Below are 22,771 nucleotides of genomic sequence, written 5' to 3' on the forward strand. Positions count from 1 at the left end.
TGCATTTATAATAATAGAAATAATAATCATTATTTGTGTAAATGCAATTTTCAAATAATTATTATTATATTCATTAATTTATTTATTTTTTACAATAAAAAACTCTCTGTGTAAGTAGACTAATAATAAAAATATAACAAAGAACTTTGTGAACGGCCCCTTAAAAATCCTCTGCCCATGTAATGCAGTAAACAGCATGGCAGCGCACTAGTGTTTGGTTCAGAGCTGTAGTGTAAAGAACATAAGCAGTGAGCATGCTGGGAAACACAAAAGGGCGTTTTGGGGACCGAGGCAGTAAAAAGGCTCTAGCAGAGACAATGCAGGTCAGCAGTGATTTGCAGTCGTGGTTGACTTGGTAAACAGCCACTGTTGAAGGAAATGAGTGTGGGATTTGCATATTAATTAGTTTGCAGTGGCTCCTCCCCCTCTAGCTTTGCACTGGCCTTCCCGAACTCACGGCTCATTCCCCTCGGTGAGGCAGAGCGACACACACTCTCCATCTGTCTCCTCCCTGAGAGCTGATCACTGATGACTTCAGGCTTCTCCTGTGAGCGCCAGGCATCAGGGCAGGATTTGTGTTGGCATCGAGGGCTTCCTCCGGTGGATAGATCTGACCGGATCTGTGTGTCTGAAGGTGGATTATCTGCAGTCAAAGGCCGGTGTCTGTGTGTGTCAGGACAGGTTCCCATGAGGGTGTTTGAGAGCGGCGGGTGCTGGCTGACCCTCTCCACGGGCTCAGACAGACAGTCTGACGCTTACATGGAGAAGAGACGCTGCAGTGCTTTCCCCTTGTGCTGGGCCGCAGGTACACTGTCTGTTCACTGCTGTCTAATGCTGGAGTGTGTGTGTGTGTTGTGTGCATATGTGGGTTTTAGGGGGGGGTTTGGTTGTGCGGATGAGTTTGAAGTGTCATATTTTGGTAGTTGAAAGCATTTTGGCACAAGCATTAGTGTTTATTTTGATAAATGTTTTTATTTTTTTATTTTTATTTTTATTTTTTATTTAATTAAATCTTTTTACATTTTTTATTGTTATTATTTTATTTGACATATCATACCGTACATGACACTGTGAAGTAAAAGCACACTAAAACTGCATTCTTAAAAATATAAAACATTAATTTTACATTAATATGTTTAGCCAATGCTTTTCTCATTTTACAAAAAGGAATTATAGAACATTAATAATTAATTTTACAGCAATTCATTATGATTTTTTTTCATGATTTTTTTGGCAATGGTATTTTGTTTCATGACTCTCTCTCTCTCTCTCTCTCTCTGTGTGTGTGTGTGTGTGTGTGTTAAGCACCTGCTCTTGATGCTGTCCTATAGTCAGACACTCATTCAGTCTTAATCTTATTGACTCGTGTGTGACTGACGGGACAAACAGTCTCATTGACTCGTGTGTGTGTGTGTGTGTGTGTGTGTGTGTGTGTGTGTGTGTGTGTCTTCAGTGTTTTCATGTGTGTTCATCCAAGGAATCATAAAGAGAGAAAATTTGATTTGAAAATGGCAATTATTTTTAATTGGTTGATTGAATTTACCTGCTTCAGTTCCTGGTTAAATTAATTGTAGGGCAATATTTCATCACTCAATGTTGATTCTTCTGCTGCGGCTCAGTGCAATGAACAGATCAAATGATTATTATCAAATGATTAAGTTCCAACTATTCATTCCTATTGAGTTCATTCATGCTTTAGTTCATTGTTTATGAGACAACTTTAAAGAGAAAGCATCTTGATCACTTGTTTGACAGTATCGTTTTCATGATCCATCTCATGCTAAAAACCTCTTTACTTTACTGGTAAAACCTTCAGGAGAATTTGTTGTTAATGATTGCATCTTTTTTTATCACTGGTTTTTCACAATTTCACTTGGTGCAATTAATAAGAAATATTGCATTAATTTAAAACTAAAAACTGTGAAAATTGAAATGGCACTTAAAAAGATGAATTCTGCAGGATACTCTGCTACTGTGTATATACAGTATATGCTTGTATGATCTTGTGTTGTCTGACTTTTGACTAGTTTTGGTCTACTATTTTTTGTTGTTGTTGATGTTTATACTGGTAAACAGTTTGCTCTTGATATCATGATGGTGAGGGGCGGGTAAATCTGAAGACATCTCTAAGAACAGAGAAGAATATACAGGGGAAATATTGTTGAGTTTGATACTAAGTGCCTCAAACACACACAAAAAACATCCTTGTCAAATTTGTGTTTTTCCTCAGAAGTGTCATTTTAGGAGTTGTTTAGGAGATGTTGTAAACATTAATGTTTCCCAGCGGACCCATGCAAACCTGTAACACTGAGATCTGATCAGCTTGCTGTTTTGGGAGCGATCTTGCAGTTTTTGTGTGCAGTTCACATCAGACTATCAGTCAACCATACTTTAGTAAGATTAAACCAGAAATTAAACCAGCAGTATCTGGGAAATATGGACTATATCCATAGATGGACTCGCATGAGACCCAGAATGCACAAAAACACACATTATGGGCTCTATCTTACACTCAGAGCAATGCAGCATGGCGCGATGCAAGTGTTTTTTGCTAGTTTCAGCCCGACGCAGTTATCATTTTCACGTCCTGCGCCACGTTTTTTAAATAGCGAATGCATTTGAACTGAAATAGACTGAGCCATTGACCAACTAAAACCTGGTCTAAAGTCAATGGCACAGTATTTTTGTTATTTAAAGAGCGTGTTAGTAATGTGCGCCTATAGGCGGGTCCACAACACTCTGCTTATTACACACACAGGGACGCACAGCAGCACACAAACATGCCAAATATTTAAAATGAAAGGATTACAATGTAAAAGATTATTATTGTGTACATAAAGATACTTTAACCTCGCGCACGAGCAGATCCGTTTGCGCTCTGGAGACACATTCGGTCTTTCCACTATCAAATTCCGTCATGTAAAAAGCGAATCCGCCATGGCGCGAGTGCAACTGGCTTTTAAAGGGAATGGGAGATGAGACTCTGATTGGTTTAATGCACGTAAATCCCAAAACACAGCCATTACTCATTAAGAGAATAGGGACAACCCTTTTAGACCATGCGCCGGGAGCGCCGACCATTTTTCCCGTCGTTAAACTAGCAAAAGAGGATTCGAACACGCCCTAAGTGCACTTGCACCCTGCGCTTTAGACCATATGCAGATCGTTAAAATAGGGCCCCATAGCTCAAGCATAGAGATAATCTGTGACCCTTGAAGAGCAGGTTACGTGCTTCAGACACTAATGGAAGATCTAATGCATGCTGGAGTCACTGAGGGTCAGATATAATGTGGTTTAACATGTTCAGCTCATGTTGTGTTTCTCTGGATGGATGTTGTGTTTTTAGAGGGATTTGTGTTCCTGCTGGACCTTCACTCCTGTAACATGAGACATTTTGAGCTGTTGTCGGTCTGGTCCCTCCCACTTAATTTAAATACATTTGGATGTGCAAAGCATGTTAACATGCGGGTGATGCGTTCAGTGTGATGAGAGGATCTGTGTGTTCAGAGGTCGCTTGAGGTCACTCTTATCGTCTTTTCTCATCTTGACTCTTCTTGTCTCATTCTTGTCTTGTATATTCTCATCTCTTCTTGTCTATTCTCATCTCTTTTAGTCTAGTCTCTTCTCTAGTCTCTTCTCTTCTCATCTCGCCTCGTCTCTTCTTGTCTAGTCTCATCTAGTCTCTTCTCATCTCTTAGTCTAGTCTCTTCTCTAGTCTCTTCTCTTCTCATCTCATCTCTTGTCTCTTCTCATCTCATCTCGTCTCTTCTTGTCTCGTCTCATCTCGTCTCTTCTCAACTCGTCTCGTCTCTTCTCATCTCTTCTCATCTCTTCTTGTCTAGTCTCATCTCATCTCTTCTCGTCTCCTCTTGTCTAGTCTCATCTCATCTCTTCTCTTCTCATCTAGTCTCATCTCTTCTTGTCTAGTCTCATCTCATCTCTTCTCGTCTCTTCTTGTCTCTTCTTGTCTAGTCTCATCTCATCTCTTCTCTTCTCTTTTACTCTCAACTCTTGTAGCCTATCTTTTGTTCTACTCTCATCTCATCTAATCTCTTTTCTTCTTCATTGTTCTCATCTCTTCTTTGCTTTCTTATAGTCTAGTCTCCTCTTCTCGTCTCTTTTGCTTTCATATCACCTCCTATACTCTCTTCTTTTGCTCTCATCTGGGCTCTCCTCTCCTCATTTCTGAGTCACTGTGTTCATTGCGGGTGCATGCTGGGATATCTGTGGGTCTCTTTGAGTGACAGCATGACGTGGCCCTATCATCTCTGTTCCACCGGATGGTTTCAGCTTGTTAGTGGACGGTTCCTCATGTTGTCCGACTGCAAACTCAGCATTTTCTTTCGCTCAGAGACTAGTCTCATGCTGTCAGGAATGACTCATTACTCCTAGATGACGGAAATTCAGTGAAATCTTCATGCAATCGCCTGAAATGACTCATTTTCACAGGGCAGACTGTGTCGATGCGGTCTTTGGCTGCAGAGCAGTTGAATTAGACCGAACCGTGACATTTAAGATTGTGAAGTCATTAGAGATGCTATATTCAGATACGGCTGCGGTCACTGCGGTGTGAAGAGATTTCCTTCAGCATTGCCCATTTTATTCACAATGACATGGCCATCTCTGTGCTGCCTTTTATTTTAGTATCTTCATTATGGGAAATCAAATTCACCCAGAGATGACAGTTCTGTCATTATTTACTCACCGATAGTCCCTCCAAACCCATATAATATTCTAATCTGTCACCAGAGAGATGCATTGCACCAGGTTAAACCTTTATATTTATTCATTTAGCAGATGCTTTTATCCAAAGTAACTTATAAATAAAGAAAATCACAGGCAATTTTTCGAGCCAACAGTATTCAATGGCGTATCTAGTTCAGTCATGAAACTCTAGATGGCTCAGGCTGATGATCCTTTACATGCAATCTGCCAGCAATCACATCGTTACTGCATGACACAAGCTGATTGGCTCCCAATCACAAGCTGATCCTGCAGCCAATGAGATTGCTTACTCAACATTTAAATGGTCTGGTCTGAGTTCCTGTGAACCCCTCCACCTCCCCCAGCTCCACCTGCCTAGATCTGCTACGGGATTTATGAACGTCTATTTATGCATCTTACATGCTCACAGCAGCGTGTCTGTGTATCTGGTAATATCTTGCATACTTACAGCAGCAACGTAACAGATCTAGTATTTATATTTATTTTTTTGTTTATTTAGCATTTTAAATAGATAAAAAAATAAAAGTTATAGTAAGTTCCTGTTGTGGATTTTTAATTACGTTTTGTTCAATGCTATAGAAATCTAATAAAAAAAAAGTTTCATCCAAAATTTTGTGTGGCTTTGTATTTTCATGCATATAAGATTTATGTTAAAATCAAACTCTATTGGACTCAGTTGTGAGTCATGTCTTTCATATCGCATCTCTCTTTGACTATAAGTACTTTTCTTTTGCTGTATGTTGCTGCCTATGTAGAGCGTTCCCATCATTATAGAAAGTAGCTACCTATGTAGAGAGTATACAACACTATGTTTTGAAGCAGAGCTTGTACAGTATATCTCTTTGTCCTGAATGAGCCATTCAGTATTAGTGTTCATTGTTAAAATGGATATAGGGGTGTGTCCTGCCTTAAGCCACGCCCCCGCACACCTGGACGCCAGGTGAGTCTGTGGAAAATGAGTGGTGAACAGGTGAACATGACTCACACTCGGCCGTGACTGTAGCGATGAGACTGTGTGTGAGAGGAGAGAGGCTGGACCCGTGTGTGTGACGGTAAAGCGCGTCGTGTCAGATATCACACACCCGTTACAGGCACAGACGTGTGCCGGGGATTTCTGTTCGCCGCACGGCTCCCTCATGTTCCCCGACAGAGATGGATGTGTGTCGCATGACTTCGCTGTACCGTGTGTTTGCTGGCCGTTTCTACTCACAGGTAGGATGGTCGTGTCCACGGGCCGCTCTCATGCTCGTAATTTTTTATTTGGCTTTAGAGAGATGTATGTATTCACTTCTTTTAAAAACATTCAAAATCTTAGTTTTGAAACACACACACACATAGATAGAGAGAGAGAGAGAGAGAGGTGTATGTGTGTGTATATGTATGTGTATATATATATATATATATATATATATATATACTAAAAATGTGTAATGTGTATATATGTTTTTATATTAAATTAGATTTACTGTAAGTCAGTCATTCGTTAGTTTGACTTCCTACCAAGTCTAACACTGTGACATTTTTAATACATTGATCTATTTGTTTCAACTTGTAGTAAGAGTTTAGTGAGTAACTTTGGCGTCTAAAGCGTCTTCTGAATGTGTGTGATGTTTTGGTGTTTGTTGATGATGTATGAAGCAGACAGACTGCGGTGTGTTTGGATGGTGTCAGTGTCTGCTGGTGTGTGTGTGTGTGTGTGTGTGTGTGTGTGTGTCAGATCTCTGTGCCATACGTGACTCTGAGAGTGTAACTGCTCATTCACTGACACTTTGATGTGTGCCTTTCAAGTTCATGTCTGGCTCATATTTCACCCCTAAACTAAAAGAAAGCCATGCTATGTTGTATTTAGGAAATGAAGCCAATAATAAGAGCCTCCTTTCACCATCAGGGTGAATCTCATGACAGCCATTATGATTTAATTGCATTGTGACATTATTTTCACGACAGCTCGCATTACTGTAATGTGTCCAGATGGTTTGTGATTCTCGTTAGTTTCTCACTGATGATTGTCATTAGTCTGTCATTAAATAAATCACACTGTGTTCGTTTATCTAGGCCAGAGTAGGACTGGTCCCCCGACTGAGCCTGGGTTCTCTGTAGAAAACAATATATCTATAGAAATAATGGTGACCTGACTTAGACCCTTTAAAGTTTAGACCCTGTGTTTTACTCAATAATCCAAGGCTTTGTCAGCTCTCCTGCTGCACTTCCATTGTAAATTCTTTACCGTAAATGTGTTTTCCAAACAATTTGGAGAACTGAAGAATGAATCTGAATAATTTCCTATGGTAAAAATCAGCAATTCCCAGGATTAGAAGGTTTAGCAGGAAGACTCCTGGTTCATCATTTTTTACTACTTTTCATGTTCAACTAATGGAAAACACACTGTCTTGCGTAACTGTCCTGATATGTGTGTGTGTGTGTGTGTTTGTTCTTGCACGTTTGTTTATCTTTGTCATGGGTGTGTTTCATATTTGTGATGGTGATAAGCGTCAGATAAGCGGATGTCTGGGATTGTTGGAATGCTGCCGAGAGGAATGTGCTGCGATCTGCTGGAATATCACATCAGTCCTTCCCAGCATCTCTCCTGCCTGTGTCGTGGAGTTTAATGTATGGATGGATTTTCAGCAGAAATGTTAGCTGGTTAGTTTGTAACATTCAGCCAATTAGGTTGAGATTACAAAAGTTAAAACTGGGGTCAGATTGTGAGGAATTGGGTGTTGGAAGAATGAGACGCAGCTGAGGTTAAAGTGGATAAGAACGGTGTATTTACAATCTTCATAAGAGACTTTAAAACAACACTATAAAACCAGGAAAACTCAGGGGGCCCTATTTTAACGATCTTAGCGCATGGTCTAAAGCGCCGAGCGCAAGTGCACTTAGGGCGTGTTCGAATCCTCTTTTGCTAGTTTAACGACGGGAAAAATGGTCGGCGCTCCCGGCGCATGGTCTAAAAGGGTCCCTATTCTCTTAATGAGTAATGGGTGTGTTTTGGGATTTACGTGCGTTAAACCAATCAGTCTCATCTCCCTTTCCCTTTAAATGCCAGTTGCGCTCGTGCCATGGCAGATTCACTATTTACTTGACGGAACTTGATAGTGGAAAGAGCGACCGCGTCTCCAGAGCGCAAATGGATCTGCTTGTGCGCGAGGTAAAAGTGAGAAAGCAGATCATCTACGGGACAAGCCGGATTCACCATATCTTTATGTACACAATAATAATCTTTTACTTTGTAATCCTTTTATTTTAAATATTTGGCATGTTTGTGTGCTGCTTTGCGTCCCTGTCTGTGTAATAAGCAGAGTGTACGCGCGTTGTGGACCCGCCTATACGCACACAACACATTACTAACTCTTTAAATAACCCAAAAAAATATTGCGCCATTGACTTTAGACCAGTTTTCAGTTCCTCAAAATAGCAACACACCAACAATGCGTCAGAACACACACCTCGTTTTCAGACCAGTAGCCCATGGGCGCACAGATGGGTGCAAATGCATTTGCTATTTAAACAACGTGGCGCAGGACGTGAAAATGATAACTGCGTCAGGCTGAAACTAGAAAAACACTTGTCGCGCTTGGCGCTGCATTGCGCCGGGTGTAAGATAGGGCCCAGGCTGTCAAAAGCATAGAGTCAATCGCACCATACCATAAAACAGTCCATAAGAATCCTTGTGTGTTGAAGCGTCCCAATGTTACGTCCACCAGAGTAGATACAGTCCAAAAGTAGTGATAATCCAAAAGCTTGAAGTGGTGTGGAAAGGTGAGTCCGCAAGTGGTAACTCCAACTGTCTTAAAGACATACACACTTAAAATGTTAAGAGGAATAAAATGGACTAGGAAACATGTAGACCAATTGAAACTCTATTATACATAAAATACTTGCACAGAATAGAGCAGTAAAACATGTCTGTTACAAGTGTAATACTGAGTGTGGAGTTAACCACCCCTACTACAGCGCCTCCAGCTGAACCAGACCAGCTTTAACCAGCTGGAGAGACGTGTATTCCTTAGACGAGGCTCACTCATGTTTTCACACATCAGGCTGTTAACCCTGATGTAACCATGAGCAGTTAAATGGAAACTGATTTGCTCTCCATCTGCGAAGTGTCTGGCGATTCATCTGCTCCTGTATAACGCCTCTTAAATTTATCATGTTCGCACTTCGCTATATTTCACTGTCTGGCTCTCGAACCGCTTCACACACAGAGATAGAATGAGAAACGTCCTCAGATTATATAAGAAGTGTGAGAAACACTGAGATGCTGTTAGAAAGTCCTACGCTAGCATATTTTATTTTGGAAGCAATGTCCGTTTTTATTGTCTGTGTAATTCGTGTAGAAGGACTAAATAGGGCTGCACAATTTTGGGCAAAAAAATCGAATTGATACAAAAATTAAAAATTTCGATTTAAAATGCTTTTTTTCAGGTTTGCGGTGCTTGTTTGTAACAGTGTTGTTTATTTATAATTAAGAGAGTTTTTATTAATATTTTGAATACTTTTTCATGTTTATTGTAGTTAAATATTTAGGAATTTTGTGGTGTATTTTTTCATTTTTATTATTTTATAGTTGTCCATCCATATAGTTTTTGTTGATTTTTATTTCAGAGATTCAGAGATGAGGTTTTACTGCGTTTACTGTGAACCGAGACACTCAGAATTGGATCATGAGCCGCTCACGTGTAAATAAACACAGTGCCGCGCTTCACTCTGAAAGATGCAGCGCATGTGTTTATTTCATTAAATCATTGCCTTTGTGATTTGATAATCGCACTAAGCCTGATTGCCATTTTGATTGAATTTTTTATATCAAAATGACCCTAACCAGTTTCCCCTTCCTCTTGTTTTTTGCACAGAATATGACAGACACTTAGCGCACAACAAAGGCATGGCGACGGCATACCTGGAGCCCAACCCGAACTACACCCTGGGCACCGGGGCAAAGGCCCGTCTGAGTGCGGGGCCAGAGCGGGCCCCCGGGGCCCCGGACAGGGTCCTGAAGGTCTTCCATCACTTTGAGAGTAACAGCGAGCGCAGCACCTGGTCCAGCAACATCCGACATGGAGACGCAACTGACGTCAGGGTAAGAAGAAGGTCACATGAGTCCTGTTTAGTGTCCTCCTTTTGTGCATCAGTATCTGTAGCTTTTAGAACTGCCGTTTTATAACCAGTTTCTGAGGGTTTTACATGGTTTTAAGGTGGTCCAAGCTTGACATTTTTTAGTCATTGTCTGGTCTTGAGCAGGTCTAGATAGTTGTTTGGCTGTTTCTCATTGATGATTTTAGTTAGTTTCTCATTACTGTATCAATGCAATGAGAATCATCATATCCAGAGATAATGTTTTTTTTATTTTTTTAATCATCATAAAATCTAATTCAGTACAGCAAATGCTGCATTCATTCATGTATAAATACTTTATCATCTGTATTTTTGGAATTTAAAGTCCCCCTGTAGTCCCATAAATCCCATAAAACTCATCTTTGATCACCAAAATGACATTTAAACGTTTTTTCCTTGAAAAACTTTCTTCCTGCCTTTAAATATCTTGAATGTAACTCAACACCCTTGCCTCATTTAGTATTCGCAGTTCTATGAATATGTAAATGAGCCCCGCCTCCACTCACTCACTCAGCTCAGAGATCCACTGGTTGACGATCACACGTTGATCTGATTGGTTACAAGGTAGTTTGTGACGTCAGAAACACCAGCGATTTCAAAGCGTGTGTTTGAGACTGTCTTTGGTTCACTGCAGTTTTAAGGAGAAAATACTCAGCAATGGTGTCGACTTATGAATTTACACATGGTTTGTCTTAAAGCCTATTAAAAACACGACAGACATATAAACAACATTTAAAGCTGGATTTTCACCACAGGGGAACTTTAAATAATACATAGCTATAATAGGGTTGGGCGATGTCCCCTAAATTGGCAGTTGACGATGTTTACAGTAAAACATCGCGATGGTGATGCTACGGAATCGTGCTGACCATCACGAAGAGAGAGAGAGAGAGAGAGAGAGAAGCTACTTCTACTGTGTTTACGCCACGGGAATACTCGGCTTGGCATTTTGAAATATTTATATGTTTATTTGGCCGTTTAGGCTCGCAACCGAAAGACTATATGCTTGTCCGTGTTGCGCTCGGAGCGCGCGCACAGCATCCTGTCAGTACAATTCAGTTCTCTTTAGCGACTTATCGCGCACATCCTGCTCTTTTCTTTCTCATTCATTCATGTTTTATTATTAATAACTTTAAACAGAATCGTCAACTGAAATCTGCACGGATTATCAACAATACGACACATTTATAGGACATAAAGGGTCTCTGCGGCAAAAGTGAAAGTACCAGCGGCCAGCGGGTGAAATGTTTCGAAATGTCTCTTTCAACAGTAAAGCACCCGTTTCAATAAAAGGATATATTAAAGTTTATATAGCCTACTTTTACATTTTTGCTGCTGTTCTAAAATGATTTTCGCCATCACCTTAAACAAGCAGCAGCTGCTTGAATCCCAGTGCAGGAGCTGTAACTGTTAGGTTACCACAGAAACGTAAGCGGTTAGTTGATTGCTGTGGTGACTCGTGACACTCGCGAACAGCACTGAACACACACGTCTTAATTTTTTTATCGTTCGTTGGTAAAGGGTGAGAGACCTTGCGAGCCACATGATTTTTGCCTAAGAGCCAGGTGTGGCTCGAGAGCCAGGTTCCCAACCACTGGTGTACACACGAACACGAACTGCCGTGAGACTGGGCTGGTCTGACAGGGTGGGGGGCGTGGCATCACGATGGTGGCTCACCATCGTGATGTCGGTCAGCCATCACGATGGACGATGATATCGTCCATCGGCACAACCCTAAGCTATAATTATATCAATTATAAACATATAATAATTTTTGTAGTTATAAAAAACGTATTTTCTATTACCGGTAGAATCTTTTTCATACTAACAAATCCAGATAAAACTGTTTCCTGAGGATTTTACATGGTTTCCGGCTGGTTTGAGTTGGTTATTTAGTCATTAGCTGGTCTTGATGGTTGTTTGGTTGAACTTTTGTCTGGATTTAATCAGTAAGATCAGCTTGGTCAAGGTTTTAAGAGCAAGTACACCGTCTCAGACCAGCAGCAAACTAGCTATCAAAGTGTGTTTTTCCACTTTATCGACAGTCTTTTGATTCATAATTGCAGGATGGGTTTGGTGACAAATACTGCTGACATCACTGGTGTGTGTTCAGACATGTAAATGTGTCTCTTCAGGAAACATACAAGCCCTTCTGAAGCTCAGCTTTCTCTGAATTTTCTGAATTAATTTCAGACTCTGGAGGACCGAGTCGAGATGGACGACTCTGTTAGAGACGCAGCAGTTGTATTGATCAGCGTGTGTGTGTGTGTGTGTTAAGCGGATTGTTGTGTTCAAATCCACAGGAAGATTAAACATGCTGGTCCTCTGAATCGGATGGTCTCTGGTGACCTCTCACCCGCTCAGTCTGGACACAACCTGTCTTAATGTGTGATGATTTTAAGTCAACAAGAAGACATTTCAGTGCATGTTAAGGCAAAAGCATTGCTTTTTCATGCACTCTACATGAAATTGGTTGAGATTTTGCTTCCATAGACTAGTGGGGAAAAAACATCCATTAAATACACATTTTTAGTTAGTATTTTTATTTTTCATCCTGTTTATTTTGTTGTATTTTATTTATTTGCATCTGTAGATTTTAATTGCAATACATATCTTAAAGGTGGTGAGTGTAAGACTTCGGCAGCTTTACACACACCGAACTTTACAGCTTAATTAAACATAACATTTGTCTTTTATCTACTGGGGAAATATGGGGAAATTTAATAGTTGCAATTTTCACCCTGTTCATCTGTGTTTCCTTGCCTTAGTCCAAAGAACAAAGTGTTTGTCTTCTGATCATTGAGAACATGTGGAAAGGTCTGGCTGAGGTCCAGATTAAACAAGCCTGAAGCTCAGAAACTGTGTGTGTGGTTTAATCGCGACAGAAGTGGGCATTTCTAATGCAGGATCTTTTCAAGCTTTACCACAGATGTTCAGATTTCCAGCAGCAGGGATTTTATTTGGAGAAGATTAAAATGAGGAATATTTTATGGCATGAAAAAGTGGAAGAACGAATGGAGAATCTAAAAACTTTGACTATTAAATTGTGCAAACATGTCATTTCTGCTGAAAATGACTCGCATATTTTAGAGAAGGAAAACTTTTTAGCATTAGCATTCTTTATTTGTCAGTTGCTTTGGGCATTTGCTTAGTGAATAAATGAATATAAATTGAATGCATTAGCATTCACACCTAAATATAAAATAACAAAGCAGGATCTGAATGGCAACTTCTAATTGACAATTTGCATGCAACTTATTTGTGATGCTAATGATGCTGAGCAACAAATGACATTTTAAACCATTGCTGAAATTAAATATAGAAAGTTCTTCTATAAATGAATAGAAGGTACTTTTATAGAAAAGACAGTGAACGGTTGTTAATATCTAGGCACAGTAACAGATGTTTTTGCAATTTTTATGATTGTAGTGTATGTGAATTTGTTCATGTTGTTTTAATTATGCTAAGAAATATAATGCAGTGTTTTAAAATCTTTTATTTCAGCGGGAATGTTTTTGTAATGAATTCAACCGGATTTATCCATTTTATAATTCTATAAGTTTTTAGCTGTAAAGCATGTTAACGTATCATATAGTTGCTCTTTTACAGATTAATTTGAGTGTCAGATCTACACCGCAGTGATTATCTCATTAAACTCGGCCGAATGAAGCACTTTAATTATCCTAATGAGAGATTTGCTGTTGTTTCACTCTTGGATTAACAGGCCGAGACCAACAAGCTTGTCATCCATTTTAACTTCACTCACGTCTTCTGTATATTCAAGGGGGGTGACTAGTCAATTAGAAAATGGATGTTCATTTAAATTTCATGTGCATTGTTTTTTAGAGATGTGATATGCATCTTTTTTTTCTTTTTTCTTTTTTACCAATGGCAAGTGCTTGAGTTGATCTTTATGGTTCATAAGTCTCTTTTCCTAGAACATGATTTATTTTAAAGGGTGGTTGATTATGATTTCACTTTTCTAACTTTAGTTAGTGTGTAATGTTGCTGTTTGAGCATAAACAACATCTGCAAAGTTACAACGCTCAAAGTTCAAAGCAAAGGGAGAGATTTGCTTTTAAAGAAATGGCTTTTTAAGGACTACAACAAACGGCTGGTAGAGACTACACCACATTCCTCCCGGGTTAGTGACATCACAAACACTAGAATTTACATAAACCCCGCCCCCGGGAACGCGATTTATAGATTATCAAGACAGAATATGCTAATCAATGACTAGAAGATAACTACACATAAGCTACATAAATTTACCAACTAACCATTCAGAAATGTCCTGTTGCTTCTACATGTTGTCTCTTCTTCTTGAGTCTCTCCATCATTGTCTGACGTTTTGAACATAAAAGGCTAAAAGTTTTTGACATTTTTAGTGCATGTGTGTGTGAGGTAAAAGCACACAAGCTCTTGAAGCTCCGCCCCCTGTGCCGGGAGCAGCAGCTCATTTGCATTTAAAGGGACAGACACAAAAACGGTGCGTTTTTGCTCACCCTCAAATTGACAACTTTAACATGCTATATAAAAATATCTGTGGAGTATTTTGAGGTAAAACTTCATATACACACTCTGGGGACATCAAAGACTTAATTTTACATCTTGTGAAAAGGGCATTATACCAGCCCTTTAAAAGGCCGAGATCTTACAGAAAGTGCATGTTAAAGCGCTCCCAGTGCCAGTACACAGTGGGAAATCCAGCTCTGTTATTCCTGCACACCACCGGTTTGCCAAACCCTCCGTCGTAATGTGAAGGCCACGTGTAGACGTCGGTTCCAGCTGGCCTGAGCGCTGTTTATATGCTGGTAAAAGCCAACACTGAGCGTTAGTCAATCTCTCCATCATATCAGGCCTGAAACTCAGTCACCAGAGCCTGCCATCATAAATATACAGTGTTATGGCTGCAGTGCCAGCGTGAGTTTCTAGGCCTGATGAAACGCTCGATCTTCTCACTGTAGTCTCAGTACTGTGTTTCTGATGCGGAGAGAGATGTGAGACGCCGTCTGGCTGCGTCTGCTTCCTCTGCCTCTGTTTTTAGGGTTATTAAGTCTGTACAGAGACACCAGAAGTTGAAGGTAAATTGAAATATATACTGTACTGTATATGACACAAGGTTTGGCATTTATGGAGAATTCATTTGATGTCACAAGTCTGCATAACTTGGTCAAAGCTGTCCGTTGTTTTATATTTTTTTGTTTTGGCATTTTTTAATGCCAGTGTAACATGTTGATTTGTTTTGCACTGAATCCCACATTTTATTGGTTATTAATAATATAATTATTAAATAATATAATTATTTTATACATTTTTGTTTGCATCCATCCAAGTTTTAAATTATATTTTTTTAAAGATTTGAAATGTAAAATTTATATTTGTACTACATGCTTTTTTTTCAGCTTTATTTCAGTTCCCGAAAACAATTTTTAATAGTTTTAGTTTCAGTGAACAATGAGAACACTTCTTTCACATTTATTTATTTATATTTTATTTATTGTATTTATACATTTATTTTATATACATTTAATAGTAGAATAATTCACATATAAAATTAACAATATTATCATGAAATGTTGGTGTATGTTAGGATGCTATTAGATCTTATTTATTTAACTGAATTGGAGCTGATTCAATTATTAATTTAGAGTCAGTGTATTATTTTGCTCTTATGAGTTCATGTAATCCATTTAGTGTGTAACCTGAAAGAGTCACAGAAACACTGTCGTGAGCCATTTCAGTGTGTGTGTGTGTGTGTGTGTGTGTGTCAGAGCCCTCGTCAGCTCCGTAATCCAATCAGTGAGGGCCACGGCGTTGCCATGGCAACCGCCCAGCTTCCGTGACAACCGTATCACTTTCACATCCTGTTTATCAGATTATGACCTCATCACAATGTCAGCTGGGCCTGTGTCATGTGTGGGTCAATGACATACATTAATACATTAAATATGCAATTCTTCTCTGATGTAAATTGAAAATGTATTTATTTTATTTTATTTGATATATTTGTGGGGTACAAAGTAAAAAATATCCGTAGTTTTGATTTTAAATATTTTTAGTATATGGAAAAACTCTTGTCAAACAAATCAAGTCATGTGACAGGAATCCTAAAATAAGCAAAAAAATATTAGATATTTCATGACATGACAAGATTACATCAGGCGTGAAACACCCAGAAAACTAATTATTCATGATTGAATTTTTTTTTTTTTTTACATTTCTTTAAAATAATAATGTTACTGACCCAAGCCCTGGATCTCAGGTGTAGTTTTGAACGGTGTGTCTGACTGCACTGCAGTTATAGTGTGTCTGACGGGAATATTCAGTCTCATGAAGGTTGAGGTGGATCCATTACACTCTCTAATCATCTAATAACACCCGCAGGATTTTTACGGTTCTGTAAATCAGATTATATATCGCAGTATGGCGTGTATTATGGGATTTTTATGACCTTGAAGTGTGTGTGTTTTGCGTCTGCAGGGAATCATTCAGAAGATCGTGGACATCCACAAAGTGAAGCTGGTGTGTTGTTTCGGGCTGCGCCTCACACACAGCCCGTCGGGGGACGTCCACTGGCTGCACCCGGACATGGGCGTGTCCCACGTGAGGGAGAAGTACGAGCAGAACCGCCCGCAGGACGAGTGGAGGTACTGCGCTCACACACATTTAAACAAACTAAAACATCTTTAAAGAGATCTTTGTTAGTAGTACATCGATTTCAGCTTTGATCCCTGCTGAAAAAACATTATAGACCTGCCTTTATAGTGTAGAGTTTATTATGTTTATTATGGTTTCCTGGTCATCAGCCTGGTCTGGTGGATCCGCTGCTCTGACTGGGTTTGGGGGATTTCTGCTGATCCGGAAACCAGCAGAGGAACCTGAGTGTGATTGTTTATGTGCACCATTGTTTATTGGTGTGTTTATTGGGCTGTTATTGGGCTGTGTGTGTGTGTGTGTGTGTGTGTGTGTGTGTGTGTGTGTGCGATTTTGTGAGTGAGTGTATGTGCGATTCTGTGAGTGAGTGTGTGTATGATTCTGTGAGTGTGTGTGTGTGTGTGTAGCTGTGTGAGTGCGTGTGCGTGTGATTCTGTGAGTGTGTGTGTGCGATTCTGTGAGTGAGTGTGTGCAATTCTGTGTGTGTGTGTGTGTGTGTGTGTGTGTGTGTGTGTGTGTGTGTGTGTGTGTGTGTGTGTGTGTGTGTGTGTGTGTGTGTGTGTGTGTGTGTGTGTGTGTGTGTGTGTGTGTGTGTGTGTGCGATTTTGTGAGTGAGTGTGTGTATGATTCTGTGAGTGAGTGTGTGTATGATTCTGTGAGTGTGTGTATGATTCTGTGAGTGAGTGAGTGAGTGTGTGTGTGTAGGGCTGGTCTTTGCCAGTGAGATGCTCATGTGATGGTCATTACAGCTGGAGGAGTGTTTGAATTCATCGACCTCTAAATGTGTGTGTGCCTTCTGCTGCGCTTCTCTTTGTCTGTGTCCGTGTGTTTTATTTCATCAGGGGCTTGAGCCTTTATAGATGTGAGTAATTCCCTCACAGATGGCATTTTATGTCACCTCGTCTCTACCCACACTGCATCAGCGGACCGGCCAGGCCCGTGTGCCTCATGAAGCAGCTGCATCTCCATTCACTCGAGCTGCTTTTGTTCAGAGAGAAGAGAGTCAGTGATTTAAAATCCGGCTTTCTCCGGCGCTGTGTGCAAGCTGCTGTTTCTCACTGTGGTTTTTATGTTAGAAACGCTTGATTATCTCTCACAGTTTAGGGATCCGAGACGCTCGTAAAGTGCTCAGGAGGAGATTATTTGTGCTTTTGATGGTCAGTGTAAAACCTGCTCAATCAACTCAGCCCTGGGGCCGGTTTCACAAAGCTATTTTAGACCGGTCTATAGTGTTAGACAAGTCTAAAATGTGCTCATAGACTGGTCTAATGCAAGTTAGACTGTTTCACAAAAATAAAGACTGACTTAATTTAGACCAAAAAAATTAGACACCTTACCTAAGGCTAAGGCTAAGGCTAACTTAGGTCTAAGACTCTGTTACCTTGGCAACCATTACAAACATCCAAAAGAAAAGGGAAAATGGCTCATAATTTGTGGTTTGCTGACGACGTTAACACCCGCTGTTACCTGTATTCTCCTCTTGACTGTCTGGCTCTTCCTCATGACAAAGTGGGGTGCTGCTGTCAGTGGCTGAGGGAACTCCGCTGGTAACGTCGATGTGGACGCCACACACTTCACTTTCCCGTCCTCCGCTTATCCCCCAGAACACAGACGACTGTCCACCATATATGTTCATCACCATTTCAGTGGTGTCTTTAAGTTTCTCTTGGGGTCCTCCTCCCGGTTTTGGATATTTCCTCTTAAATATTTCTTTTTTGGCATCTTGTACCATGTTTTTGTATCTTTTCTGTACGTCTTTAACGCTCCGCTCAACGGTCGGATTAACGCTGTTAACTGTCTTAGTAATCTTTTTCCAAATTAAACATTTCTTCTTGTTACTACATTCTCTGCTAAATTTCCCAAGTAAAATGTCCTTGTAACTGTTATACTCCTCCAACAAACACATATCTTCCGCTGGGGTAAACTGCACTGAGCGGTTGAATGCGCTTACTCGATCCGCCATGTTTTTGGTTTTGAAAAGTGTCTTATTTTACCCAGAATGCATTGCAGTGTAGTCCTACTTAAGTCAGAGTCTTAAGTGCTTTGTGCAACGGGATGTCTATCTGAAGTCTGACTGTCTACTATATCTAAGCCATAGTCAAAGTCTATCTTTGTGAAAGCGGCCCCAGGTCTTGACAGATGTAGACTAGTCTCATATAGCCAGAATGAAATCTGGTTTTCTGGTCAAGATCGACCCGATATAAAAGTGACCTTGCTTTTAGTTTCATAAAAACCTTTAGTTTTAAGTTTAGGGCCAGTTTGACTTAGTTTCTGCAAACTTTTGTACACCAGCTGAGAAATTTGCGTAAAACGTGGGAACTTCTGAGCTTTCTGTTGATCCGTAATAATATTTCACAATATTGCTGTATTTCTTGATCAATTAAATGCCGCCTTGGGCTGGATTAGCATAACAGACTTCTTTACAAAAACAACAAAACATCCTCAATAATCACATTTTCTACTTATACTAATTTCTTCCCTCAGTCTCTTTATTTTCTCTCTTCAGAGCCGGTATGAATCGCTGGGAAATCCCAGCCAGATTCCCTCCTGCATTCCTTCCCAACAAATTACTCCCGTTTTGACGTTTTACAGAGAGTTATGTGTGTTCTTGATCCTCTGATGTGAGTGTGGTCTTCATATGTCACTGTCAGACTGAGCTTTTGTGAATCTCAGAAGCTGTAATCAGATAATGTGAGAGGATGCTTTGATGTCACATGATGCTCTGGATGAAGCGTCAGACTGCTGATGTCATCCCGAATCCAGGCTAACTATCCTGCTTACGGCTTGTTTTGGTGTTACGGAGGTGTTGATGGATCATTTGCGCTGTAAGGCAGATGAGCTCATGTTGGGAGAGGATCTAGTTCTCTGACTCTCGCTGCTTTGATTTCCTCAACAGAGAAACACGAGCGTTAACCAATCATCCGCACACAACATTACCTCATTATTAGGCCTCGCAGGATCGGAATACCCATCATTCCCAAAGTGCTAAACATTTCACATACAGTTAAAACAAATGAAAATTCAGATATATTTTTGAATATATAGAAACGTATATCTACTGTAGATGTTTTGGCCATTTGTAATATATTTTCATCTTAAATGAATGTATATATAATATTTAAATCTAAATATTATAAAAATGTGTTATATATAAGTAGTTTAGTTAAATTTTTTTAAATATAGTTTCTTCGTAAATAAATATATTAAATATTAAAATATTAGTATATTATATTCTAATATATTGTATATTGTTTTTGTCTAAGTTTTATTTAATATTAAAATATTATTATATTATATTATAATATATTGTATATATTGTTTATGTCTAAGTTTACTTGTATTTCCTCTTTTATTTTTTGTCCACTGATTTAATATTTTTACTTGAATTGATCATCCAAAATACATTTTGCATTCACCCAAAATGTATTTTCTTGCCCCTTTAAAGTACATTTTCTAATATATTTAGCCATTTAAAATATTTAAAAAATATTTTAAGGCAAAATATGCTTTTATCTTAAATTGGAAAAAATATGTTTTATTTATTTGTGCCATTTACAACATATTTAGCAGCATACACTCAACATATTTTTTTAACCAGACAAAAACAGTTTTTTGCCATACAGGTTTCCAACCCTTTTTTAAGCTGTTTTTAGATCAGTTTTAATTTTATGAGCCTAAAAGTCGAGAACAAATGTTCCCAGTTTAACACCAGAGCAAGCAGCTTTCCCAGCAGACATGCTTTTTAGTGTGTGGTAGAAGTGTGTGGATTGCGATTGAGCTCCTGCTTTCTCCACTTCTCAGGAACTGAGATTCGATCATTTCCTGAGTGAGTTCCAGGAAGTCATGAAAAGCCACGGAGGATCATTTCCTCTGGAAACAGCAGAGGATTGAATCCTTCACATGAAGCCACGCTGTACAGACTGGGAAAAGCATCCGAGTGTAGACGCTGGAAACAACAGTAATGATTTGAGCGCTGCGCTGGACAGTGATTTATGTGTTGTGCTCATGATGGGTTTTTCATGGCTCATGTATCGGTACTGAGAGCTTCATTCTGCTGCAGTGATCAGCTGCATGTGTTCAGGGATAAACCCTCCAGTATTGATTGGTTTGAGTGTTTAGATTATGCCGGGATCATGTGTGTGCTGAGGTCATGAGGTCTGCATTTTTCTTTTTAATGTTTAATGTTCCCCATTTTCAGGTTTTCATTGTGTTTTCCTTCATAAGCATGACAATAACCGTACATTAGTATTGCTAATGGGTTTGCTTCGTACTATATACACACACACACACACACACACACACACACACACACACACACACACACACACACACACACACTGTGTATATATATATTTAATATACGTACATTTCTAATACAAGTACACATTCAAGTACAAGTAAATATATAATTTGGCAAAATAACAAAAAGTAATTTTTTAACCTTATTTTGTTTTTTTATCTCTTGTAAAGCTTTGAGTACCTTTATCTAAGTGCAGATAAAAAAATTTTTTTTATTATTATATTATACTAACAATTGTGAAAATAAAATAACAAAGTAAAAAATAAATAAATAAAAAATAAATAAAATTTGAGTAAATAAAGTATCAAATCGTGTTTAACTGTCTTAAAAAAAAATAAAAATAAGCTTAATTTATTTCCAGCACAATATAGTTCCTTATTTATTTCTATTGATTTAGGGGTGAAATATGAGATTTGGTGATGATATTCTTTCTCTTAGCAGCACAGGTGTGTATGTATGTGTGTGTGTGTGTGTGTGTGTGTGTGTGTGTGTGTGTGTGTGTGTGTGTGTGTGTGTGTGTGTGTGTGTGTGTGTGTGTGTGTGTGTGTGTGTGTGTGTGTGTGTGTGTGTGTGTGTGTGTGTGTGTGTGTGTGTGTGTGTGTGTGTGTGTGTACATTGGTGACTTATTCTGTCATGACTCTTTTACTCACCGTGTCTCTCTCTCTCTCCTCCTCAGGTATGAACTGAGGATCCGTTACCTTCCCAAGGGCTTCCTCAATCAGTTCGCTGAAGACAAGCCGACACTCAACTATTTTTATCAGCAGGTGAAGGTGCCCTCGTCCCATGTGTGTGTGTGTGTATGTCTGTCTGCGTAAGTGTGTGTGTCTGTCTGTCTGTGTGTCTGTGTCTGTTTGTGTGTGTGTGTGTGTGTGTGTGTGTGTGTGTGTGTGTCTGTCTGCATGAATGTGTGTCCGTCTGTCTGTGTGTCTCTGTGTATGTCTCTGTGTGTGTATGCCTGTCTGTGTGAGTGAGTGTGTGTGTGTGTGTGTGTGTATATCTGTCTGTGTGAGTGTATGCCTGTCTGTGTGAGTGAGTGTGAGTGAGTGTGTGTGTGTGTGTGTGTGTGTGTATATCTGTCTGTGTGAGTGTATGTCTGTCTGCGTGAGTGTGTGTCTGTCTGTCTGTCTGTGTGTCTGTGTCTGTCTATGTGAGTGTATGTCTGTCTCTCTGAGTGTGTGTGTAAAGTAGGTCAAAGGGTTTGTGGCGCGTGTGCGTTCCATTCGCTGTCATTCAAGAAGCCTCGATAGGTAACAACATCAGAGCATCGACCGCGATATCCCACAATCCTCCAGCAGAGTTCCCGCTGACAGGGAGGATCATGGATTAGTTTTATTACGGCTGTTCATCATCTGGACAATAGAAGGACGTTCCGGCGGGATTATTGTGCGGGCCGTGATGAGTGATGGAGCAGAACACCTGCTGTATAAACCAGCAAACAGCTCGAGCTCTCAGCGACATCATCAGTCACAGAGATACAGTCTCCCGGACTCTGATACTCTAATGACAGAACATACTATTACATCACAACCAATCAATAATTCATAATGGAATGTAACTAATTTAATATAAACATGAAAAAAATAAAAAAATAAATGTACTTTTGCCATAAAAATGACATCATAATATGATGTACATGATAATATGTCATATAATGCATATTTATTATATAATTTATTCATAAATACTTTATCATTTAATATAAAAATATTTGTATATACATTTTCAAAAATGTATTATATCAAAATTCTATTATATTAACTATTAAAAATAATTGCATTATATGACATATTATCATGTACATCATATTATTATGTAATTTTTATAGAAAAAGTTTTTTAAAAAGTCATGTTTATATTAAATTTGTAATTTAATATAAAACCAAATAAAAGTTTGATATAAAAATTACGTCTAAAATTATTCTATAAAAAATTTAATAAAATAAAAATTAATGCATCATATTATTCTTAACTG

General features: G+C 39.1%; 1 protein-coding gene across 8 annotated transcripts in view; it reads left to right on the plus strand.

Moving 5' to 3' along the window:
* ptk2aa (protein tyrosine kinase 2aa) overlaps nucleotides 1–22,771 on the plus strand; it is a 104,424-nt gene that overhangs the window by 39,957 nt on the left and 41,696 nt on the right. For 2 of the 8 annotated variants that reach the window (XM_082185441.1, XM_082185443.1), the window contains exons 3-5: nucleotides 9,582–9,808; nucleotides 16,327–16,493; nucleotides 21,477–21,564. In XM_082185441.1, the coding sequence (XP_082041567.1) occupies nucleotides 9,582–9,808; nucleotides 16,327–16,493; nucleotides 21,477–21,564 (482 nt within the window). Of the gene's footprint in view, nucleotides 1–250; nucleotides 806–5,704; nucleotides 5,938–9,581; nucleotides 9,809–16,326; nucleotides 16,494–21,476; nucleotides 21,565–22,771 lie in introns of those variants that run through there. The other 6 variants (XM_082185436.1, XM_082185437.1, XM_082185439.1 and 3 more) reach the window with 6 other exon arrangements.

This window comes from Leuciscus leuciscus, assembly GCF_965113295.1.
Source record: "Leuciscus leuciscus genome assembly, chromosome: 12".
NCBI lineage: Eukaryota > Metazoa > Chordata > Actinopteri > Cypriniformes > Leuciscidae > Leuciscus > Leuciscus leuciscus.